The 20,512-nt window shown below is 43.2% G+C and overlaps 1 protein-coding gene across 2 annotated transcripts in view; it reads right to left on the bottom strand.

Annotated features, from left to right (window-relative positions):
• Positions 1–1,339, bottom strand: part of rbms3 (RNA binding motif, single stranded interacting protein) — a 267,760-nt gene extending 266,421 nt beyond the window's left edge. For both annotated transcript variants that reach the window (XM_061092598.1, XM_061092596.1), the window contains exon 1: positions 1,166–1,339. In XM_061092598.1, coding sequence (XP_060948581.1) covers positions 1,166–1,339 — 174 coding nt within the window. The remainder of the gene's footprint in view (positions 1–1,165) is intronic.
• Between the last annotated feature and the right edge of the window lie 19,173 nt (positions 1,340–20,512).

Below are 20,512 nucleotides of genomic sequence, written 5' to 3' on the forward strand. Positions count from 1 at the left end.
TCCACAGCTTCCCACAGGATGAAAATGCATCCTGCACTTTCATCCTATGCATCATCTAATCTGAGTCTTATTCTCATATGATTGCACATAAGTGCAGAGTTGAATTACTGATCAATGTTTCAATCACACTTCCAATAACATTTCTGTGCTCACTCTAGTAAAACTAACTGCAAGAAATAGACATAAGATCTTCAGCCACCAGTGCATTCTCTACTGGTGAAAGTCTTCCCGTCTTGACAAGCCAAAAACAATTAAACCATCTTAAATATTTCAGTAGTTGTTAATGCTTTCCAAATGCCTCTGAAGCACTCGCACATCACAGAGGTGAAACACCCTAAAGGATGATGTCAGTTGCTGTTTGCTCAAAAGACTCAAATTTGATACAGCAAGCCATGACAAGCTTCCCATTCACAGCTGCCAGTAGCAGTCAGTCCTGTCATCTACTGAATGTTTTGGTATATCTGTTGTGTTGATTCTGACTCTATCTCTTACTCGGCTCCGAGGCCCGTGGAGCCTTCCGGGGCTGATTGACAGCGAGCGTTTCTGGCTCCAGCCACAGAGCAATGATTGACATCCTCGAGATGGAAGAGAGCCAGCGAGATTTTGACTGTCACTCTGGGACGTGCAGAGGGCTGATCATGTTTGAGAGGCGGCGTTCGCAGATGGAGGCCGTACACAAGCCACCTAGGGTCTGCATGTATTTATAATCACTTCTAAACATACACCTCCTACCTGTGGTTTACAGTAGGTGCACACGGTTCTCATGGCAACATCAAAAAACATTACCGACTTCCTTTAAGCTGCAGAAACCCCGAAAAGACAGTTTCACATTTTCTTGCAAACAGCTCCTTCCAGAGGTAGATAACCCACAAGTCTCTGCAGGTACCAGTGATTTGGAGTTGTACCAGGAACATGCATGACATCATTTAACACAACAAAACACACAAACCACAAAACACGCAAATTGCTACTTTGATTTTCAGCATCGCATGAGACACAGTGGATGAGTTAGAGTCTCTCTATGTGAAAGTACAGGACACCCAGAGTAGTTCATCAAGCAGACAGGATCCCGTCGCACATCACACACTCGACAGACACACCCACACACAAACACACACACACACACACACACACACACCCACACAGCTGCGTGTCTGTCTCTTACCTTTTTGTCATCTCTCTGGCCTGCTGGCTGCACATCTGTACTTTGATTGTCAGAGGAGGTTCCGCCACCGGCATCTGTCTGACTGTCATCCAGTGCACTCTGCTGATTGGCCCCCGGCCGAGGGGAGCCCACAGGGCGGGGCTCCGCCTCCTGAACGCCACTTTGGACCTCCATGTTCCTCTGAGGTGGAGTGAGAGCACTGGATAACAATGCAGGGGAAAAATAACTTAATTAAAACGGGTGGACAACACACAATGGTTCCTAGGTTTGATTCTGAAAACACAAAGATCTGCAGGAACTCCCTTCACTGCTGGTTTCTGCAGGAGAGGATAATGATGAGCAAATGCTGGCCGAAGTTTCAGTTTATGATATAAACATGTTAAGGCTTTAAAAAAAAACATATGCTGTTTTCCTGTTAAATAACTGTCACACAGGTGCTTTTAAAATATAATTTATTTAAAAAATCTATAAATAAATGTAAGTAGTTAGCAGGTTTAAAGTTAGAGGAGAACAAATCAAGGATGAACAGATAAACAATATAATAAACAACATAAATTTTTTTAATATCTATTATCCTAATATAGTACAAACAGTTATTGGCATATTTATTTTTCTTTACTAATTCTAATTTGAAGCTCACTCTAATATTTCAAGTTAGTGTTATCAAATTGTTGATATTGGGCAGTCAGGATGGAACTGAGCCATTATTAAAACATTTGTTTGTTTTTCTTCTGCGATAAAAAGTCAAAATAGCCGTCGTAAAAACTATCTATTAAACCCAGTGGTCAGCACCTATAGCACACACACGCTGGGGTCAATTGGCTCGGTTGCAGGAGCCAGACCGGTGGACTGTGTTTATTAAGAAAGATTTGTTGTGTTCCACCAGAAGCAGTCGCCTCGTGCATCCAGGTCCCCGAACAATAAGGCAGAGAGGAGAAAAGTAAAGGAAGGAGTGACCCTGTGTGAAGGACACATCAGAGCACAGCCACGTGAAATCACCAGCCAGGTGAAGTTTAGCACCCAGTCGCTTCATTCTGCATTCTGGGGCCATCAATAAGTTATGGGGTCGGCTGCTTGTTCCCTCGGCTGAGATGAGCTGCCTCGTAAATGCAGGTCCTGAAGGAGCTTTTTACTAAACACGTCTTACACTGCAGCACGTTCACCATGGAGACAAATCAGAGCCAATTGCTTTGGTTAATTTGAAAAACGTGAATTGTGAATGAAAACGAAATTTTGAGACTGAAACTTTAAATTTTGATCTTGAATCTGAAGATCACGATTGAGGAAGGTCTCTTCTGTGATAGGGCGAGTTCACATATACGCGAATGCAGGCGAATGAGAAGAAGGAGGTCGGTTCGATGCAGCTAGTACCAGGGCTTCCTCCATCTTGGCTCAGGATGAAAACTACAGCCAATGACCCAAACTTTGTTGCTATTGGTTGAAGCAATGACGCCGTCGGTCAAAGCTCAACTCCGTGCATCTCCACGTGGCGGATTTACTTCGTGAACAGGAGATGAACGTTCGCCCCTTTTACAATTCATCGTGTCAAAGTAAAAAGTCTAAATGTTGTGAATTTAAATAGCTCTTTTCTATTCTTGATGAGCAGTCAAAGCACTTTACATACACTGTATTCATAGTGCATCCAGAATACAGGAGACTGGGATCTATTGGCAGAAAATGAAGATAAAATAATCCTGGTGGTGTTTTCACAAGTGTTAAACCATCTAAATTGTACTATTTGTTGTTTTCTTTACCCAAGAATGGGCCTTTTATCTTTAAACACTTGATGTTTACATCAGGAGCGGCTCCTCTCTATGAAGACTGAAATCTTTATATTTTAAAGTCGTCCAAACTAAACACATTTAGATTTTTTAGGACAACTGATGGTTTCCACAGGTTCTCTGTCATGTTTAGAAGGGCAGGGTGATGCGTGGTATTCAGCTGCATCATGCAACTTCACCACTAGATGGCACTAGATTCTACACACTGAACCTTTAAAGTAACAAGTTGTCAACCTTCCATACATAAAGACAACACTGATAACCGTGATCATTTTAGTCTCGATAATCCTGATACAAAGTTTTCCCAGCCTGTGACAGTTGTAACTTAAGTTTAGTCTGAAACATTTAACGTTTGAAATAAGAAACTTGAAAGTTGTCTCCTTCCTGAGTTGATATTCTACAAATCCACCTGCGCTGCGTTCAGTTTTAAATCAAAAAGAAGCCGCAACATTCCCATGAAAACAGATAAACCTCATCATCCACGTCTCGTCCTGAGCTCCGGGGACCGGAGGAGCGGTGAGCCTCTCATGTGGCCGCTGAGCGGGCTCCGGAGCCGGTGAGGCAGCGGAACCGGAGCAGGTGTCACACGAAGCTGAATTACCTGAGTGACCTGTCCTCGTTATGTGGGACGCATTTCAACAGGAGGATGCTCCGGGTGCTTCACATCCCTGTGGCCGGAAGCAGGTCCTAGTTCCTCCGGGAGAGAGGTGCACTCATGCCGGCGGAGAGAGGAGCTGAGGACCGGTGAGCAGCTCCGTGTCTCAGCCGGTGCAGCCGTCACAGCGGGAGGTCCACCCCCCCTCCTCCCGGTCAGACGTGAGGCCTTCAGTGGCCGCTGGGAGAGAACCAGGGGGAGAACTATGGTTTCAGGGAGGAAATCAACTTCATCCTCTCCTCAAAAACATGTTAAGTGTGTCTGAGTTGAACCAACTAAAAAAACATTTATCTTAATCTGAACTGTCACTGAAGCAATAACACTGTGAGACAATCAGGATAAATGACTCCAGTAAAGTTTAATTGGTCAATTATTTTCATGCAACAAAAACCTTGTTGAAAATAACCCATTCATTTAACCTCATAGAAAGTACACACAATATATAGGCTAAGTTAATAGATCGATGTATTGCAATAATCATTGATGCTTATTCCCCAGCATTAATATACAGTATTTGTACACAATAACAAATATATAGTGTACTTGACTAGTTCCAGCACAGAGGCACTGAATGAGGCATTTATTTATAGTCTCATTTGCTTATTTGTGTAGATTCATTGATTTTGAATGATGAGGACTAAACACGAATATCATTCCAGAGTAACTGTTTATTTAAAATAGTAAATGTCTAATGTTTACAGTAACATTCTGGCACCTAAACATCCTCCTCCCAGTATTTCCTACAGTCTTTGAAAGCAGCAGAAGCTCCACTACAGTAGGAGGGGCCGAGGTGAAGCCAGGACAGAAACAGCTGAGTCCCAATAAACTTATTATAACATGTGCACAACTTTTAAATGTATATACAACAAAATAAAAGATAAACCATATATACAAAAATAAATATGCAGAAAATAATCAATAAACCATATATCCTTATATTAATATACAAACAATAATTGTTATCATCAGTACCATGACAGTCATGTTGATAATAATAGAACATAATAGATCATATTTAAACTGAACTACACCACTTTTACTTGTGTGTGTCTGGAATTATTTTAGTGTTGAGATCCTATGCATTCCAATACATTTTCTGCCAACATAAATTTATTTGTAAAACCTGATTAAAGCTAATGTTGTTTAATTCAAATCAGAACTTCAATAATACATCTAATACTAAGACTTAACAACAGTTTACATTAATTTGTCTACTTGTGTACTTTTCTTGTATTAACCTCACTGTTAACTGGAATGTCTTGTTCTTTTTTTGACTCACTATGATCAAAAGTCTTGTAAGATATTCAATTACTTAATTTTTTCAAATTTTCAGAAGCTTTTAATTGTTCATAGAGAGGAAGAATCACAGTCAAGTAAAATAAAATGATAGAATTAGGGAATTGATAAGTTAGCCTCAATGATGACCACAAGGTGGCGATATAAACTCAGTAAACTCACACTAGGCCTGTGTGAAGGGTTGTGTTTGGATTCTAAAATAAATATTAACACTACAAATTACATCATGTTTTCTGAAGTAACACAATGTGACTCAGCCTTATATCTGCTTGTGCGTCCTATGGGAGGACGTATAGAGGGATGGGGAAGATTCCAGCAGGTGCCACAAAGCAGTAGACTCCATTTATCCTCTTTCTTTATCGATGCTGTCTGATCACTGCTGAGCTCTGTGTTTACCCTGAACACGGGCCCTTCCATCTGCTGAGCCCAGCTCCAACACGAGGGAGCCGTCGTACGGGTGTTGGCCCAACCTGCCATCTTCACTGCCTTCCTGTCTGCCTCAGCTTAGGAGCCGTCCTGGTGCTCCGGCTCGTCCAAGCAGGAGGGAATTCGCCCAAACGAGCAACTGCTCCGACAGGCGGGCCCTCGTCTGTTCTGAGGACGGCAGACAGGAGGGAGGAGGCAGGTGGACCGACAGGAGGGAGGAGGGTGCGGCACTGCAAGGAGCAGGAGCCCGGGCCCTGTGTACGCTCGGGGGCCCCTCGGCATCACCAGGCGGGCATGTGTCCTCCCTGGACGCCAGCAGGGACACACAGTCAGGCGGTACAAGCAGATGTTTTCTGGGTATTGTTGTTCCGCCTTTCTGGTAATTGTTTTCTGCGAGGGCCAGCCGGTGGGACAAGGTGCCAGGTTGTGTTGTGGGAAGGAGTTGTGGAGAGATGGAGCGACAGAGTGTATTATCAATCAGCGATGGCTTTGGAGGCTGATTCACACAGCCTGTCCAGCTTTTTCCTTGTGCTCCATGTGGCTTGAATACCAGCGATACACATGGAGAAGGGGAGAGCGTGAATCAACTGAGGGTTTCATTAATGGAGTCGGGGCTGTAAAGGTATTCAGCGACTGAAGCAGGGGGACGGAATGATTTTGAGCAATTACAGGCCTTTATTTCCTCTTGGTTGGATTATTGTAATTCTCTGTGAGCTGGTTGTCGTCTTGATACAAAAGTGCAACAGCTCTGCTTCTCTTCACTGGGTTCCTGAGAAGTTCATGTTTGATTTTGAGGTTTTACAGCATGTTTTTAAGATTTTAAACGGAAGCTTTAGACTCCTGAGCACTGAGGTCAAACATCCTGATGCTTCTTGGATGACCCAGGATCTTAAAGCTCAGTAATAAGAGGTGACCGGGCCTTTTGCTGCGTCTCCTAATCACTGGAACAGTTTACCTTTTCAAATCAGCACCTCAGAAAACACTAAATTGATTTCTAAAGACTCCTTCAAACTGGTTTTCAAGACTGAATTTGATTGACTTGATTTCATTTGCTATTGTGCAATATTTTCAAATCTCAAATATGTATTTTGTATTTTCCATTCCTTCTCTGTTTGAACAACACATATCTTATCCTATTATTTTCATATTTCATGCACTGTGATTGTTTTAAATTAGCTTTTTAAATAAACTTAAACTTGGTTTGAGGAATCAATAATTTCTAATTCAGTCTTTGTAATGATATCTAATTTCAATTTGATACCATATATTTCTCCAATATTACCTTATTACCTCAGCATCATTTAAACTGCCTGGGTTTTTTGCCGTATCTGTAAAACAGTGAGTGTGTCTTGTATTGTGAAGACAGTTTACCCTCACAGACACTTAGCAGTTTGTTATGGTACAGAAAACAGCTAATGCACTCCAACTGTGTGAGACACCGAGTGTTATCCTGTGATCCCACACTGAAGATCTCCTCTTAATTAGCACAGTGAACTACTGAGACCTTATTACAGGGTCACATATTTTCACCAGACCTCGTTATGAAGACACAGGCAGGAAACGCCCACTAGGGGGCACTTTGAGACTTTGAATCAAAGGCAGGAGGGTCTTTGGGAGTTTGGGATTGATTCAGTATAAAATTAAAATGTTTCTGACTGTATTTAAACGCTGCTCGCTCTGATAGTCTTGTTCATATTGGTTTGTTATGTTCTTATTTCCTTTTTTGAGAGACTTTTCAACCACTTCAAGGCTCAATCCGTCGTTTAAACTCGTTGTCGTTGCAGTGTTCGATGTTCCTTCTCCAGGAGGAGAACCAACTCCAAGAGGGATCTTCTGCAAACTCCAGTGAAGCTCCACAAAAAGCCAGGGTCGAGCTGTTTACTGACTGACGCAAGATGTAAGTCATTTGGTCCAATGGTGTTTTCATATATACGTATATAAATATAGAATCGTAGGTGTTAAGCTGCTAAGAACATGTGGGGAAGGCAGACAGAAAAAGCTTCAGCTAGGAATCTGCTCTTCACACGAGGAGCATTGGACGAAGACGTTACCCGTCTTCGCCGCCAGTAGAAGCGAGTGAAAACAGAACCGATGTCACATCTGCCTTTTCACCAGTTTAGCCCGTGTGTGGCGTTCATCTGTGTCAAACCTTTGTGAATCACACACGGCAGTCAGAGTGTTTAGACCTTGTTGCTTTCCCTCTGTGTGAGTGTGCGTGTGTTCCCGTTTGCTCGGTGCTTGTCGGGCCCTCTGCTCTCGCCACTCCACCACACCTCGGAGACGTCTCACAAATGAAGAGGCGTCGGAGGCCCCCGCGGCGGCCGGGGGGTCACGCAGCAGCTTTGTGAAGTTGTGGCACTTACCGGCACGTCTCGCCCGTGTGTGTACGCTGGCAGGACGAGCCACAACAGTCCAGCCTGTTTACAGAGTAGCACCTTGGGCCTCCATATTTCTCACACCCGGGATGAAGGAGTGACAGCATCTGTGGGATAAGCCCGTGTCGGATGAGATGGATTTACACGAGAGGGAGCGGGTAGCATACCTGAGCAGGGAGGAATGTGGCTGCAGTGGGAGAAAGTTGGGAATATAAAATGAAGTCTAGAATGATAAGGAGGAAAGACAACAGATCCCCCTTGATGGACGTATATCATTTATTCTAATTATCTGTGTCCACATTTTAATAATTGTGTTGCTTGGTTATGCAAATGCGTGTCTGCTCCTCGCCTCTGAATCATACCTGTCAAAATCACATCAGCCATGACTCAAACTCCGCCCACTGACGCCGTGACTGACGGCTCCGGCAAAAGTTCAAACACCAAGCGCCAGATCATCACCAAAATACAGCTGCTGCTACCGCGGCTGCCGCGAGAGAGGGGACACACACGTCAGAGTCACAGAACATGACCTTGAAAGAATTTTTGTCACACACACAAACACACACACACACTGATTTTTGTCATCATTGGTAACTGGGCAACGACAAAGCACAGTGTAGGCCTCTAAAATTCACAATCTCTATGTTCTCCAAGAATCAGTGAACACAAAATGTATTGGAAGAATGAAAAACAAAGAATAAATCAAATGTAAAAGACAGAAAAAGAAAATAATTCTTTGCTAAATTTAACGAGTGATTTTTTTGCATGTTCCTCTTACTTTCAAATTAATTTCACATCTATTTTTCTTTCTCGTAATTTGCATCAATGTTCAGGACAAAAGCACAACGTGTTCCAAGAGTGGTGCTGTTGCTAAAACTAGCAAGAGAACAAAAGAACTGCGCCTGCTGATATACCATGTGTCAACTGCCCTGTTTGTGTGTCTGTGTGTGTGTGTGTGTGAGTGAGCGGGCATGTTTGTGTGTGTGTGTGTGTGTGTGGGTGCCTATGAGCAAGCACATGCATACATTTGTGTCAGCCCCTCTACCACATTGTGCATAGAGGTGGCATTTTTTTTCTTTTTTTGTCCCCGGGTGTGAACCGCCAAACAATTGCAGCACATTTTAGTATTTTTAATAAATGTATGAAATGTAAATTAGTTTGAGTAAAACATTTTTTATTTAAATTCAATCAATGTGAAATCATCAACAAAATATTTTAAAAAATAAATATCAGGCAAAAATTACCTCAACGCTTCTTGGAAATGGTCATATTTTTATTTACCGGAGAAGTTTTTTTTAGTAAATTCTAGTTAAATATTTTACCTTTAGCTTCACAATATTGTTTGTGCTGATAAAATAAATCCCATCAATAAAACACTTTCAGAATTTAACCTTGAATTTAAAACCGACTTTTAATTTTTTTCTCGTGGTCGATCTCTAATTTCTCATCGTGGCTGCACATCAGTGAATCCAGTCGACCGCAGCAACGTTACTTCATGCAGAAACCGTGCGCCCGAGTGTTACTTTGTGTGTGTGTGTTGATGTTTCCAAGCTGGGTTGTATCATTAGGAAGTGATTCTCTCTAACAAGGGCTAAGAAGCTGTCAGGAGACATTCACAGGCAGGTTTCGCCATGGAGAGTGTGAGGAGTCTTATCAGGGTCTTAGCTGTTTTGCTGCGCCTGTTTATAAAGAGCCTGCTTTATTTGGAGTGAATGCATCCTAGCAAGGTCTCTACTGTTGCTGTGCGTTGATTAAAAGTGTTTTCACGATTACCCGTAGTGAGTCTATTCCAGCCTAACAGGGTTACTAGCAGTTTTAATGAAGGGGGGAATAATCACTACATGTGGAAGGGGTTTGGTTTTGTCGGGGGTCTCGTGTTGTCGTTTCTCTGTCGGCTTGTTGTGAGCGTGAACGGGAACTTTTGTCTCCTCGGGGTTAATTGCACTCGTTTGCTGATTTGTTTGCTTTGCTGACGGGTTTTATTTGCTAGAAAAAGGAGAAATATGCCAAATTATTTTAAAGACTCAATAACGACACTTCCCTTCTCTGGAAAAATGTCCTCTAATAAATCTGTACAAAAAACAAATTCATAAACTGCCATCCATCTCTATAATTGTGGGCTCTGCATCTTCCTCTTCTTCGCTTTCCGTTGCCGGCTCACCACCGCGGCTTTCTCTGCTCTGCCCCTTCTGTTGGCTGTGGTCAGCTTTTTTGCATTTGCTGGTGTGAGTGAATTTCTCACAGCTTCTCGTGAATGTGTTTTTTGAAAGTCCTATTCAACATTTGGTGCAACTATAATCGGCACTAAGCCACTACGCTCATGCAGACGTGTCTGCGGATTCACACATTCGGGCCTTGAGAAGTGTTGCGTTATCGCCGCTTATTTATTTATTTATGTCCAAGTAGATACTAAAGAAATGTTGAAAGTTGAATAAAGGAATTCTCAGAGCGGGCACGGTCATCGGATTAGAGAACATTTATTTAGACGAGACAGAAGGACGGCTTCCCTCACGTCGTCGTCCTCGAAATATAGTAGATGTGAACGACAACCCAAGTGTGTTAATTGAAGAGAACTGTGGGTGAATATTCACTGTTTTTATATTCCCAAATAGTCCTACTATGTTCCAGAAACATATTTTTAAAGGTTAATAATATATATTTTTTATATTCTCCCAAACGCTTCACATTTAATTGCCAGTGCAACCCCGTAAACCTTGTTAAAAATTACAAAGCCGACTACAGAGCCAAAATTCCCTATTTTTCAATATCTTGCTAAATTAAATAAATGTTTTCTACTTTTATTGCGTGTACATTTGGTAACAATGCTCCACGTGTGTTTTGGCGCCTTTAACTCACCAATCAGACTCTCACTTCTCCTTTTTCCTCAAATAAAGAACAGGCTGTTAAACGTTATAGTTCAGGCCTCATCTATTTGTGTACGGGTGCTGCTCCATCCCCGGGCACATTAACCACTTCTGTTATCAAATCAAACAATTGCATCTCCGGCCCCCCCGTAGCAGAAAATTACATTTTGACACACTGGTGCATCTCTGATTAATAAATGCGACTCCTTTCCTCCTCCACCGGCTCCGATAGATATTAAACGTGTGACTTGTGAAGCTGTAATGAAGTGAAAGTCTCGCTATTGACAGGGGAGCCTCGGAAGCTTCAGTGCAGAGCAGAGCTTCCAACGCAGGCCCTCCCGGTGCACAGCTTATTACACTGGCCATTAAAATGAGCTAATGTTCTGTTGCCAGTGTTCGTCTCCAAAGGGACAGAAGCTGAATTCCCAGCTCACAGCTGCAACACACACGTGCAAATTAAAGCCAAAGAAAGTCAAAAAAAGCAAAAAAATCCAAGTATTTCTGTGATTTAAATGTGGGATTTCCTCTGTTTCTGGTGGACAGTGATGTGGGTGTCAGGATTTTCTTATTGTGTTATGTGTGACAGATGATGCTTGTGCAGCGGACACGGTTTTCGAAGACACAACATTTCCAATTCGACAGTTACAAATTTAATTAGTTTCTTTTGACGCTTCTTTTTCTTGTGTGTGATTTCTTTTATTTCTGCACTGTTTCCAGTCTCGTGCTACGGAAGGCACAGCGTTTTGTGTTGGTGTTTTTGTGTACGTCTGTAATTGCGGCTGATCAGTTTCAACGAACCAGAGGATAATTTATAGCTGTTATTTATTTTTTCCGGTCCTGAGGTGCCACTGCCTCCCCCCCCAGGTACTTATTAGCAATGACAGGGGATGTCTGATTTGAGACGAGTGTGACAGGTGTAAATTTCACACACACGCAAATTCAACTCCGCACATTGATCCAATTAATTTCTGCTCATGCTCACCTCTCTCGCTCTCTGCCAGCTGAACTGAGGCCTTCACGTGGTGAGTTGTGTTTCATCAAGTAGTTTTAATCTGAGGTTTGGTTTTAAGTTTTATGTGTAAAACCATTATGACAACTTTGAAATAACAGAGAATGGTACAAAAGCAGAAGAAGCATTGTGGTTGTTTGAGGGTAAAATAAACATCAGGGGGGGGGGGTGGAGAGTCAGGGGGGGGGGTAATGGTGGAAGAAGGAAAAAAAAAAAAAAACTCCACTTTGAGAATGTGCAAGATCTCATGCAGTTGCCTCTCTCTCACTTTCCATCCCTCCTCTCTGCTGGCGCTAAATCACACATTAGTACAGCCAGTGGATGTGTTGACAGTTTTACAAACAGAAATGTAAAACGCCATACTCAAGGGGGTCTAAGAGACAAGGGGCGGGCGGTGCTGCCGGCGGCGGTGGGGGGGCTGCACGGGGCAGGAAACAGAAACGCGCAGGGCCCAGAGACGCAGAGAGAGCCGCGTTAAAAACACCTCCACTGGGTTATTTTAATTACGCCGGGTATATCGTAGCCACGCGTGGTGTCGGCGCACGGAGAGGAAGCTGCTGCCGCTCGACGCCGCTGGGATTACCTCAGGCTCGAAGCCTGTGCAGAGCGGATGTGGAAGTGTAAGAAGTGTAAGATGAAGAGTAGAGACACGGTTACTTTATCCATCCATAATCCATCCATTAAAACGTACGATTTAAACTTTGCAACTGTTAGCATTTAGCGACTTTGCCTGATTCCATCAAACCTGAACGATTAATCTCTGTCCTACGACGATTCCCTGCTCAGTTTGAATATGTACAAACCATCAGAAGTGAGAGACGTTCCCAGTGGATTGTGGGAGGTTTGGGGACATTTAGAGGAGGACGGCGTGCCAAACAAATTACAGTTTGGTTTTTTTCAAGGCGATTATAGTTTTTTTGTCGAGCTCTTTCTTGCATTTCTTTGTTCTTTGGTCTAACGTCCATTCCAAAGAGCTGCAGATAATTATTTATCACATTGCCTCCCACTCTTCACTGATGTGGTTTATCAGGTCAAATAAAACACTTTGTGATCACTTCAATAACTTGGATGGAGACTCGGTACCACACAACCAACCAAGGCCCAACCAAGCCGCACCAGTATGGACACACTTTACATCTGCAGGTATGTATGGATATGTTTGGATCTGTGTACATGTATATAGTGTGTATATACGTATATCCATGAATAAATAAATATATTTGCTTTATTATTATCATGATTAAGATGTTAATATGTGTATAGGTATATATAGTGATGCTTTTGTTGTTTCCAGTTTTTTCATCATAATCCTTTTACAAGGAAAAGTTAATTGTTTCAAGGATGGTTTGTGTGTTTATTTTGCGACGTTATATACCTGTCGTCCTGTCTAACAAATTGTAAATCATAAAAAAAGTAGCACCAAATTTGACACACTCATTGATATCAGTTCCCTAAATGTGCCTGATTAAAAAAAAATAAAAAAAATCAAGATTCAAGAATATTCCCCAAGAAAACTGCGAAAATATCAAAAAACGCTCAATCTTGCAATATTAACGATAGCGAAGAAGTTATATGATGGTGTTTTTGTGTAATCTTGCCTACAAACATCCGAAATAACCTTCTTTGTGGAAGTATAAGCTTTAGTATACGTTCAATACCCTGTGATTTACTAATAGTGAAATAATGGGCAGCTCATGTGGAGATTCAGGTTAGTTTTCATTATAGACGAGTGAAGAAAATTATTGGGATTAGGGACCACACATATTTGAGTGTCACAAACATAAATGCATTTTTTTTGTATTGGGTGTGTGTGTGTGTGTGTGTGTGTCTAGTGCATGTGAGGGAGTTTGCTTGTGGCTAAATTAAAGAGCTTTTTAGATCAGAAGGAGAGACGCTGGCGTGAAGACAACAATTGGCCCCAACTTGTCCCGGTGCTGGTAGGACACCGTCCCTGCCGCTCTGAAAGGCATCATTAGAAAGTGACAAAACTGCCAGGGGCAAAACTGGCCGCAGCACAATGATCAATTCGGCAGACAGGATTGAATTATAGGGGTGGGGGGGAAGGCTGGGCCGGCTTTAAAGGAGTGGGATTGGAAGGAGGTGGTATAGTACAAGGCCCCCTACTGCTTTAATTACTGATGTGTGCGTCTCCCTATTAACAGCACACCTATGGTCCACTGGCCACTCCGGGGCTCGCACAAAGCTGCAGAGGAGAAAGAACATTCTGCGGAGAGGCAGCGAGAGAGAGAGAGAAAGCCGGGAGACACACAAGCCGGGGCGCTCATTAGCGAATGGTAATCAGCGGTCGAGAGGTTGGGCACCCACCTCACAAAACGCCACATGTCAATTTGTCCCCTTCCATTCATGGGCCCACTCTGGTTTTACCCCGGCTCCCTCACGTCCCCTTGTTGAGGAGAATTGGATGGAGCGCCGTGGGGGGAAACACTCGGAGGGAAACGTAAACACGGGCCTGCGGTACGGGACTCCTGCTCCGTCAACATGAGGGCGACCACACTCCTCAGCTGGGGCCCCCTGGCTTCTTGTCATCAGTCTGTGTCCTCGCTCACTCGTAAGACATCGAGTTCACGTCCATCAACTGCTTCTATATGTTTTTCATCTTTCATGGATACAGCTCTTATAAAATGCGATTAAGACTGGAAGCAGTGGGAAACTGCTCCCCTGGTTCTGACCAAAGGAAAACATCTAAAACTAGAAGGACTTACACCTCCACCAAGGCCCAACAGTCCCTTTAAATTCAATCAAGCTGCACCAAATGTCAAATATGCTTATAGATATCAGCTCCTTAAATGTGTCTGATTGACATTCATCAAGATCCATAAATTATTATTCCCTGGGAAAACGGTTACTCGCAATCCTGGATCCGCAACAAAATTTGACGGGTTCTTTCCCAACCCAGACCCAGACCTTTTACCTAGTTTCAAGAAAATCAGTTCTGTTGTCTCTATGTAATTTTGCTTCAGAAACAAACAAACAAATGCGCAAATGGACGGGGGTGAAAACATAACCTCTACTCTAATGTTTAAAAAAAAAAAAGCCCAAATGTCAAGTTTTTCCGGGAACCCCCAGAAAAATACTCCCCTGTGATATCAAAAATATCAGTTTTTGGACTTGTGGTCCTTACACTTTATATTTTTCATCTTTCATGATCACAGCTCTGATGTGGGATAGATAAAATATCTGACCAAAGAAATATATCTAAAACTAGAAGGACTCACACCTCCACCAAGGCCCAACAGTCCCTTTAAATTCAATCAAGCTGCACCAAATGTCAAATATGCTTATAGATATCAGTTCCCTAAATGTGTCTGATTGACATTCATCAAGATCCATAAATTATTATTCCCTGGGAAAACTGTTACTCGCAATCCTGGATCCGCCCCCTGATCTGGATACGCAACAAAATTTGACGGGTTCTTCCCCGACCCCGACCCAGACCTTTTACCTAGTTTCAAGAAAATCAGTTCTGTTGTCTTTATGTAATTTTGCTTCAGAAACAAACAAACAAATGCGCAAATGGACAGGGGTGAAAACATAACCTCTACTCTAATGTTTAAAAAAAAAAAAGCCCAAATGTCAAGTTTTTCCGGGAACCCCCAGAAAAATACTCCCCTGTGAAATCAAAAATATCAGTTTTTTGGACTTGTGGTCTTTACACTTTATGTTCACAGCTCTGATGTGGGATAGATAAAATATCTGACCAAAGAAATATATCTAAAACTAGAAGGACTCACACCTCCACCAAGGCCCAACAGTCCCTTTAAATTCAATCAAGCTGCACCAAATGTCAAATATGCTTATAGATATCAGTTCCCTAAATGTGTCTGATTGACATTCATCAAGATCCATAAATTATTATTCCCTGGGAAAACTGTTACTCGCAATCCTGGATCCGCCCCCTGATCTGGATACGCAACAAAATTTGACGGGTTCTTCCCCGACCCAGACCTTTTACCTAGTTTCAAGAAAATCAGTTCTGTTGTCTTTATGTAATTTTGCTTCAGAAACAAACAAACAAATGCGCAAATGGACAGGGGTGAAAACATAACCTCTACTCTATTGTTTAAAAAGCCCAAATGTCAAGTTTTTCCGGGAAGCCCCAGAAAAATATTCCCCTGTGAAATCAAAAATATCAGTTTTTGGACTTGTGGTCCTTACACTTTATATTTTTCATCTTTCATGATCACAGCTCTGATGTGCGATAGATACAATGTCTGACCAAAGAAATATATCTAAAACTAGAAGGACGCACACCTCCACCAAGGCCCAACAGTCCCTTTAAATTCAATCAAGCTGCACCAAATGTCAAATTTGCTTATAGATATCAGTTCCTTAAATGTGTCTGATTTGTAATCATCAAGATCCATAAATTATTATTCCCTGGGAAAACGGTTAATTGCAATCCTGGATCCGCAACAAAATGTGACAGGTTCTTCCAAGACCCTTTTACCAAGTTTCAAGGAAATCTGTTGTGTTGTCTTTGTGTAATCTTGCTTCAGATACAAACACAAACGGTTGGGGCTGAAAACATAACCTGTACGTCTCGTTTGTTTCATTCTTTCAAAGAAAAGCCTGAATGTCAAGTCGTGTTTTTCCAGGAATCCAAGAAAAATACTCCCCTGTGAAATCGGAAATGTTGGTTTTTTTCTTCTTTACACTTTGCACAGATTAAACAAACAAGATGCTGTATATTGAGTTAGTTATTGAGCTTTAAAGGTGATGGAACTGTTGACTAACCAGCTCCTGGTTGTGAGGGCATATATTTATATCCTGAAATGCTATGACACACACCTTTTGCATTATACATTTCCCTGATAATATCTGAAGTTTCCTAGTGTCTCCGGTCTGATCTGCTGCACATGGAGCTAAACTACAAAGTCATGGAGGTCGGTCGGGGGGGCTATAACCAGGCCAAGGTCTGGCATCATGTATGGGCATGCCCTCCAGCTGTGCAAGTGTGTGTAACACCCACGCTGTATTCCTTACTCCTCTCGATGTGACAAAACACTGCAGCCAGCATGGTCCAGTGGGCAGCACGAGAATATCTAATGCACCGGAGACAATTTCATCTGAGCTGAAATTGGTGACGGGCGGGCTTACGCCTCTCACATTCAAAACTTAAATCAGATCTCCTCTCAGTCGAGTGGAATCGCTGCCACCCTCCATCTTACTTTGAAATGAGATGTAGTCGTCCTATAGTGGATTAGAGTCGGCTGATGGCGGCACGACAGCAGCGGAGGATATCTCTGGAGATTCATCTCCATCCGAGCCTCCTGATCTCCATCTAGTCCACCACTCCATCTCTCCGTCACCCTCATCCATCCCTTCCTCTCCTCCTCTGTATTGGGATGAGATCCAGGGGCCTGGAATGAGGTAGGATAATTCACTTTTTTAATCAGAAGCATCATCTCAAATAAAAAACCTCAAGGTCTTTGCATAAATTCCTAACAAGACATCCACTCTGTGAGGCAGAAAAGGGGAATTATGTTTCCCCGGGGGAACAGATGCACATGTTTCCTTCACTATGGCTGAATCAAGTGTTAAAAACCCATCATGACATGTCGGAAAACTATCTGCAAAAAATGTGATGCTTCCCGTAAATATGCTCGAAAAGGAGTCGCATAAATAAGAGCCGAGCCGAGCTTTGATGTGCTCAGCTATTCCACATCCTTTGCACCTCCATTTTCTCATCAAGGCAGCTTCAACAAGGTTTAATTGGTATGGAAATAGAAGTGGTGAAACATGACAGAAACTACTTAAGCTCGGCTATTTAGACCCTTTATTACTGTATACTGTCCTTCAACCAATTATCGCCAATCTACTGCTCTGCAGCTCCCTGCCAACCTCCTGCCTCATGATTTAACGGAGCTTCCTGCAGCTGCAGAGAGGCCGGGTCGATAAATACAAGCTGTAATCCAGTGTGGTGCAAATTGAGTTTCCTTTGGAGAAATATAGAGACTTCCTCCCTGTGTCTGCAGCTCACACGTTATCAAATGAGCTCAAAGAAAAGAGCAGCAGTGTCCTTTAATTATATTTTCATGACACTTGTTATGCACAGAGTAAATGTTTATCCACTCTCCATCTTCTTGTCTTTATAAAACACAGAATTTAATTGGAAACGATCTCTCGCACGGATCCACCTCAGTCTTTGTCAGTGACAGCGTTTCTTTTTCTGTTTACTTTATTTGCACATAGCCAGGAAATGTCACCTTGCAAAGAAACTTCACAGCTCAAGCTGTGTGTGTTTGCCACATAGCGGAAAATGACTGGACCTCCAAAGAAGCAGCTAAAAACATGAGGAGTTACATCTGCATTGACAGATTACTCCTTCACCTGATGGACACATTTATTTTCAGACATGTGAAACACGGCAGAGTTTGACGAGGCAGTGCAGAAATGTTTCTCTTAGGTGGAAACATGATCATTTATCAGGTGAATCTTGAGTGTACGCTGAAGCATTCATGCATTACTGTTACACTGCCTGCAAGAATCCTTCCATGGCTCACTCACTTGGCACGGCCGGCCCACGGACCAGCTTGTTGTCTGGGCCATTGTTAGCCCAGGAGTCTGGCCTGAGCCCTGAGGGCTTGGTCAGCGTTTAGGGTGTTTTGCAGGGTGGGGTGGGGAGGGAAGGGTTTGTTGGGGGGGGGCTATGGAGATGGGTGCAGGCCAAGGCTGGGCAGGGCTCAAAGCCAGGGTCTCAGTGAGACACCCTCCTTTCTGGGAGCCTGCTCAGCCCCCCCCCTGGGGCCCCCGGCGGGGTGCAGGGATCCACGGTCAGTGCAAGACAGGTCCATCTGCCCCACTACCTCCGCCCTGCTCCTGCCAGCACCCTCCTGTCACCTGCTCCATCGGCACCTTATGGAAATGACCGACTGCTGCCTGACCTAGCTGACACGCATGGCTCACCTTCAGCATATGCCATCATGGCCCCTGTGTCTTCTGCTCCAGGATTTATGAATGGCTGATCCAGGATCAAGTCTTCTGCTGCTCTATTTCTTATCGCACAATTAAGATATTTTCTATTTTTATAGACAGTAGAAAGTAAAACTGCGACTTGAGGTGAGTGAGACCTTGAGTGTGTACCTTGAGTACAATACGAATGTTAATTGTTTTCTCTTACAGTTCATTCAAACCAGAGAAATGTCTTCTCACTTGTTATAATTCCTCAGAAACCAGTGTTTATGGCACATGCATGTATAGTATACGCTGCGAGGGGGGGGGGTTCCTTGCACATCCTTAACGACTCTCATTTGTTGTTTGTGCTAACGAGCGGAGTTGAGATCGATGCCGCTCAGCCCTGCATGTGACAGCTGAGCTATTTAACTGTGAACCCAGAGAAACTGCAACGCACCAAACCACCGAGCTCACGAGCAACAGAAAAATGTGGAGTTGAAATCTAAAAATAAGACATCCTGTATTTGAGCAGCTAACACCTTCTTCAAAAAAAAAGCCCGAGTGTGATAAAAAGAGCAGAGTACTTTCAACGACTTAAAAAAGTTTGGAGTTGCAAAACAGTAGCAGCAGCTTTTAAGGATGTTAATGCAGCTTTTTTAAATACGTCTTTATATTGTCGCGCAAAGTGCTTCACAAGTGTCAGCACTTAAAAGACAGAAGTCGTAATATCATCATATTTAGAAGAGAATATAGTAACAAATGTTCAGAGGAAATTCAAAATCAGGAATGGAGGATTAAATGTTGGGGCCCCACTTGCATTAGGAGCCAAAAATATAATATACGTCTCAAACTAACATCTATATGAGTATTTCCCTTTCTGATCAGAGTGGCTTTGTGACTTATGTGTAATAATAATGTAGGTGTCAAACGAAGCTGGGCTGAAAAGCAGAAGTTTACAGCTACATTTACGTCACCGCACACAAAGAGACGTCAGCAACATTTCATTTTTATGAGCCATTAACAAATAAATAGAGGTCGAACTTTTGTCTTCTTTTTACCAACTTAAACATTTTTTGGTGCGGCCACCATTCGGATGATAAAAGAAACATCTCCTCCTGATATTTAGTCATATCGCTAATCAGAAATCCACATGTCTCACCCTCTGATCGAGAACTCATTTAAAACACAAACAAAATGAGGTCGTTTTCCTGCCTTCCACAAAAAAAAACGGCACAGGCGGCGCGGCTCATTGTGCGGCAGCGGCTGCCACGGCGCTGAATGCGGTGAATGGGGAGCCGGCGTGCCCTCTGTGGAGCCCCAGCTGTCTTTGACTGATAGGACGGAGGGGGGCGAGGTGTAAGGAAGTTCACGGAGGCCTGCAGGTTTCGACAACAGAACTGAACAGACTGTCTGCCTTAGTCATCCCAACTAACCCCGACCGGAGCAGCCAAGCGGTGGGCTGCCGCGTGAACACCGGGCGCCGCGGCTCGGAGGAGAAGCTCATTAATGCAGCCAAATGAGATCAGCGGCGGAGGCCCAGGCCAGGGCCATCTCGCTAAATAGCTCGGTTCAGGCCAGGTCGGTGTGGTGTAATCACCAGCAGGCCGCTCCACAATGCCGCCTTTATGTCCCACTGAAAGTGATTTCATGTCCCTCACTCCCCCATTAGCAGCGTGTTTTTTTTCAAATGTGACGAGAGAAGGCTGCCGGTGGTTATCATGTGTGTTTTTGTGAGGGAGAGAGAGGGAGAGAGAGAGAGATATAGAGAGAGAGAGCGCCAGTTTACTTAGAATATAATGGACGGCTCGGTGAATGTAGTGAAGTGGGGACACGTCAATGAGACACAGTGAATGTGAGGCTGCAGCGAGAAGGAAGGACAGATAAGTGAGTTAAACCTGGAGAGACAATGCAAACCTGCCATCCTTGTATTGTTGAGGCCTGTAAGTGAATAAGAAAATGAAAGAATGTTGTGAATGTGACAAGTCTTCCTCACGCTGCTGAACTCAAGACAACGCACAAGACAAAA

Source organism: Limanda limanda, chromosome 19, assembly GCF_963576545.1.
Source record: "Limanda limanda chromosome 19, fLimLim1.1, whole genome shotgun sequence".
Taxonomy (NCBI): domain Eukaryota; kingdom Metazoa; phylum Chordata; class Actinopteri; order Pleuronectiformes; family Pleuronectidae; genus Limanda; species Limanda limanda.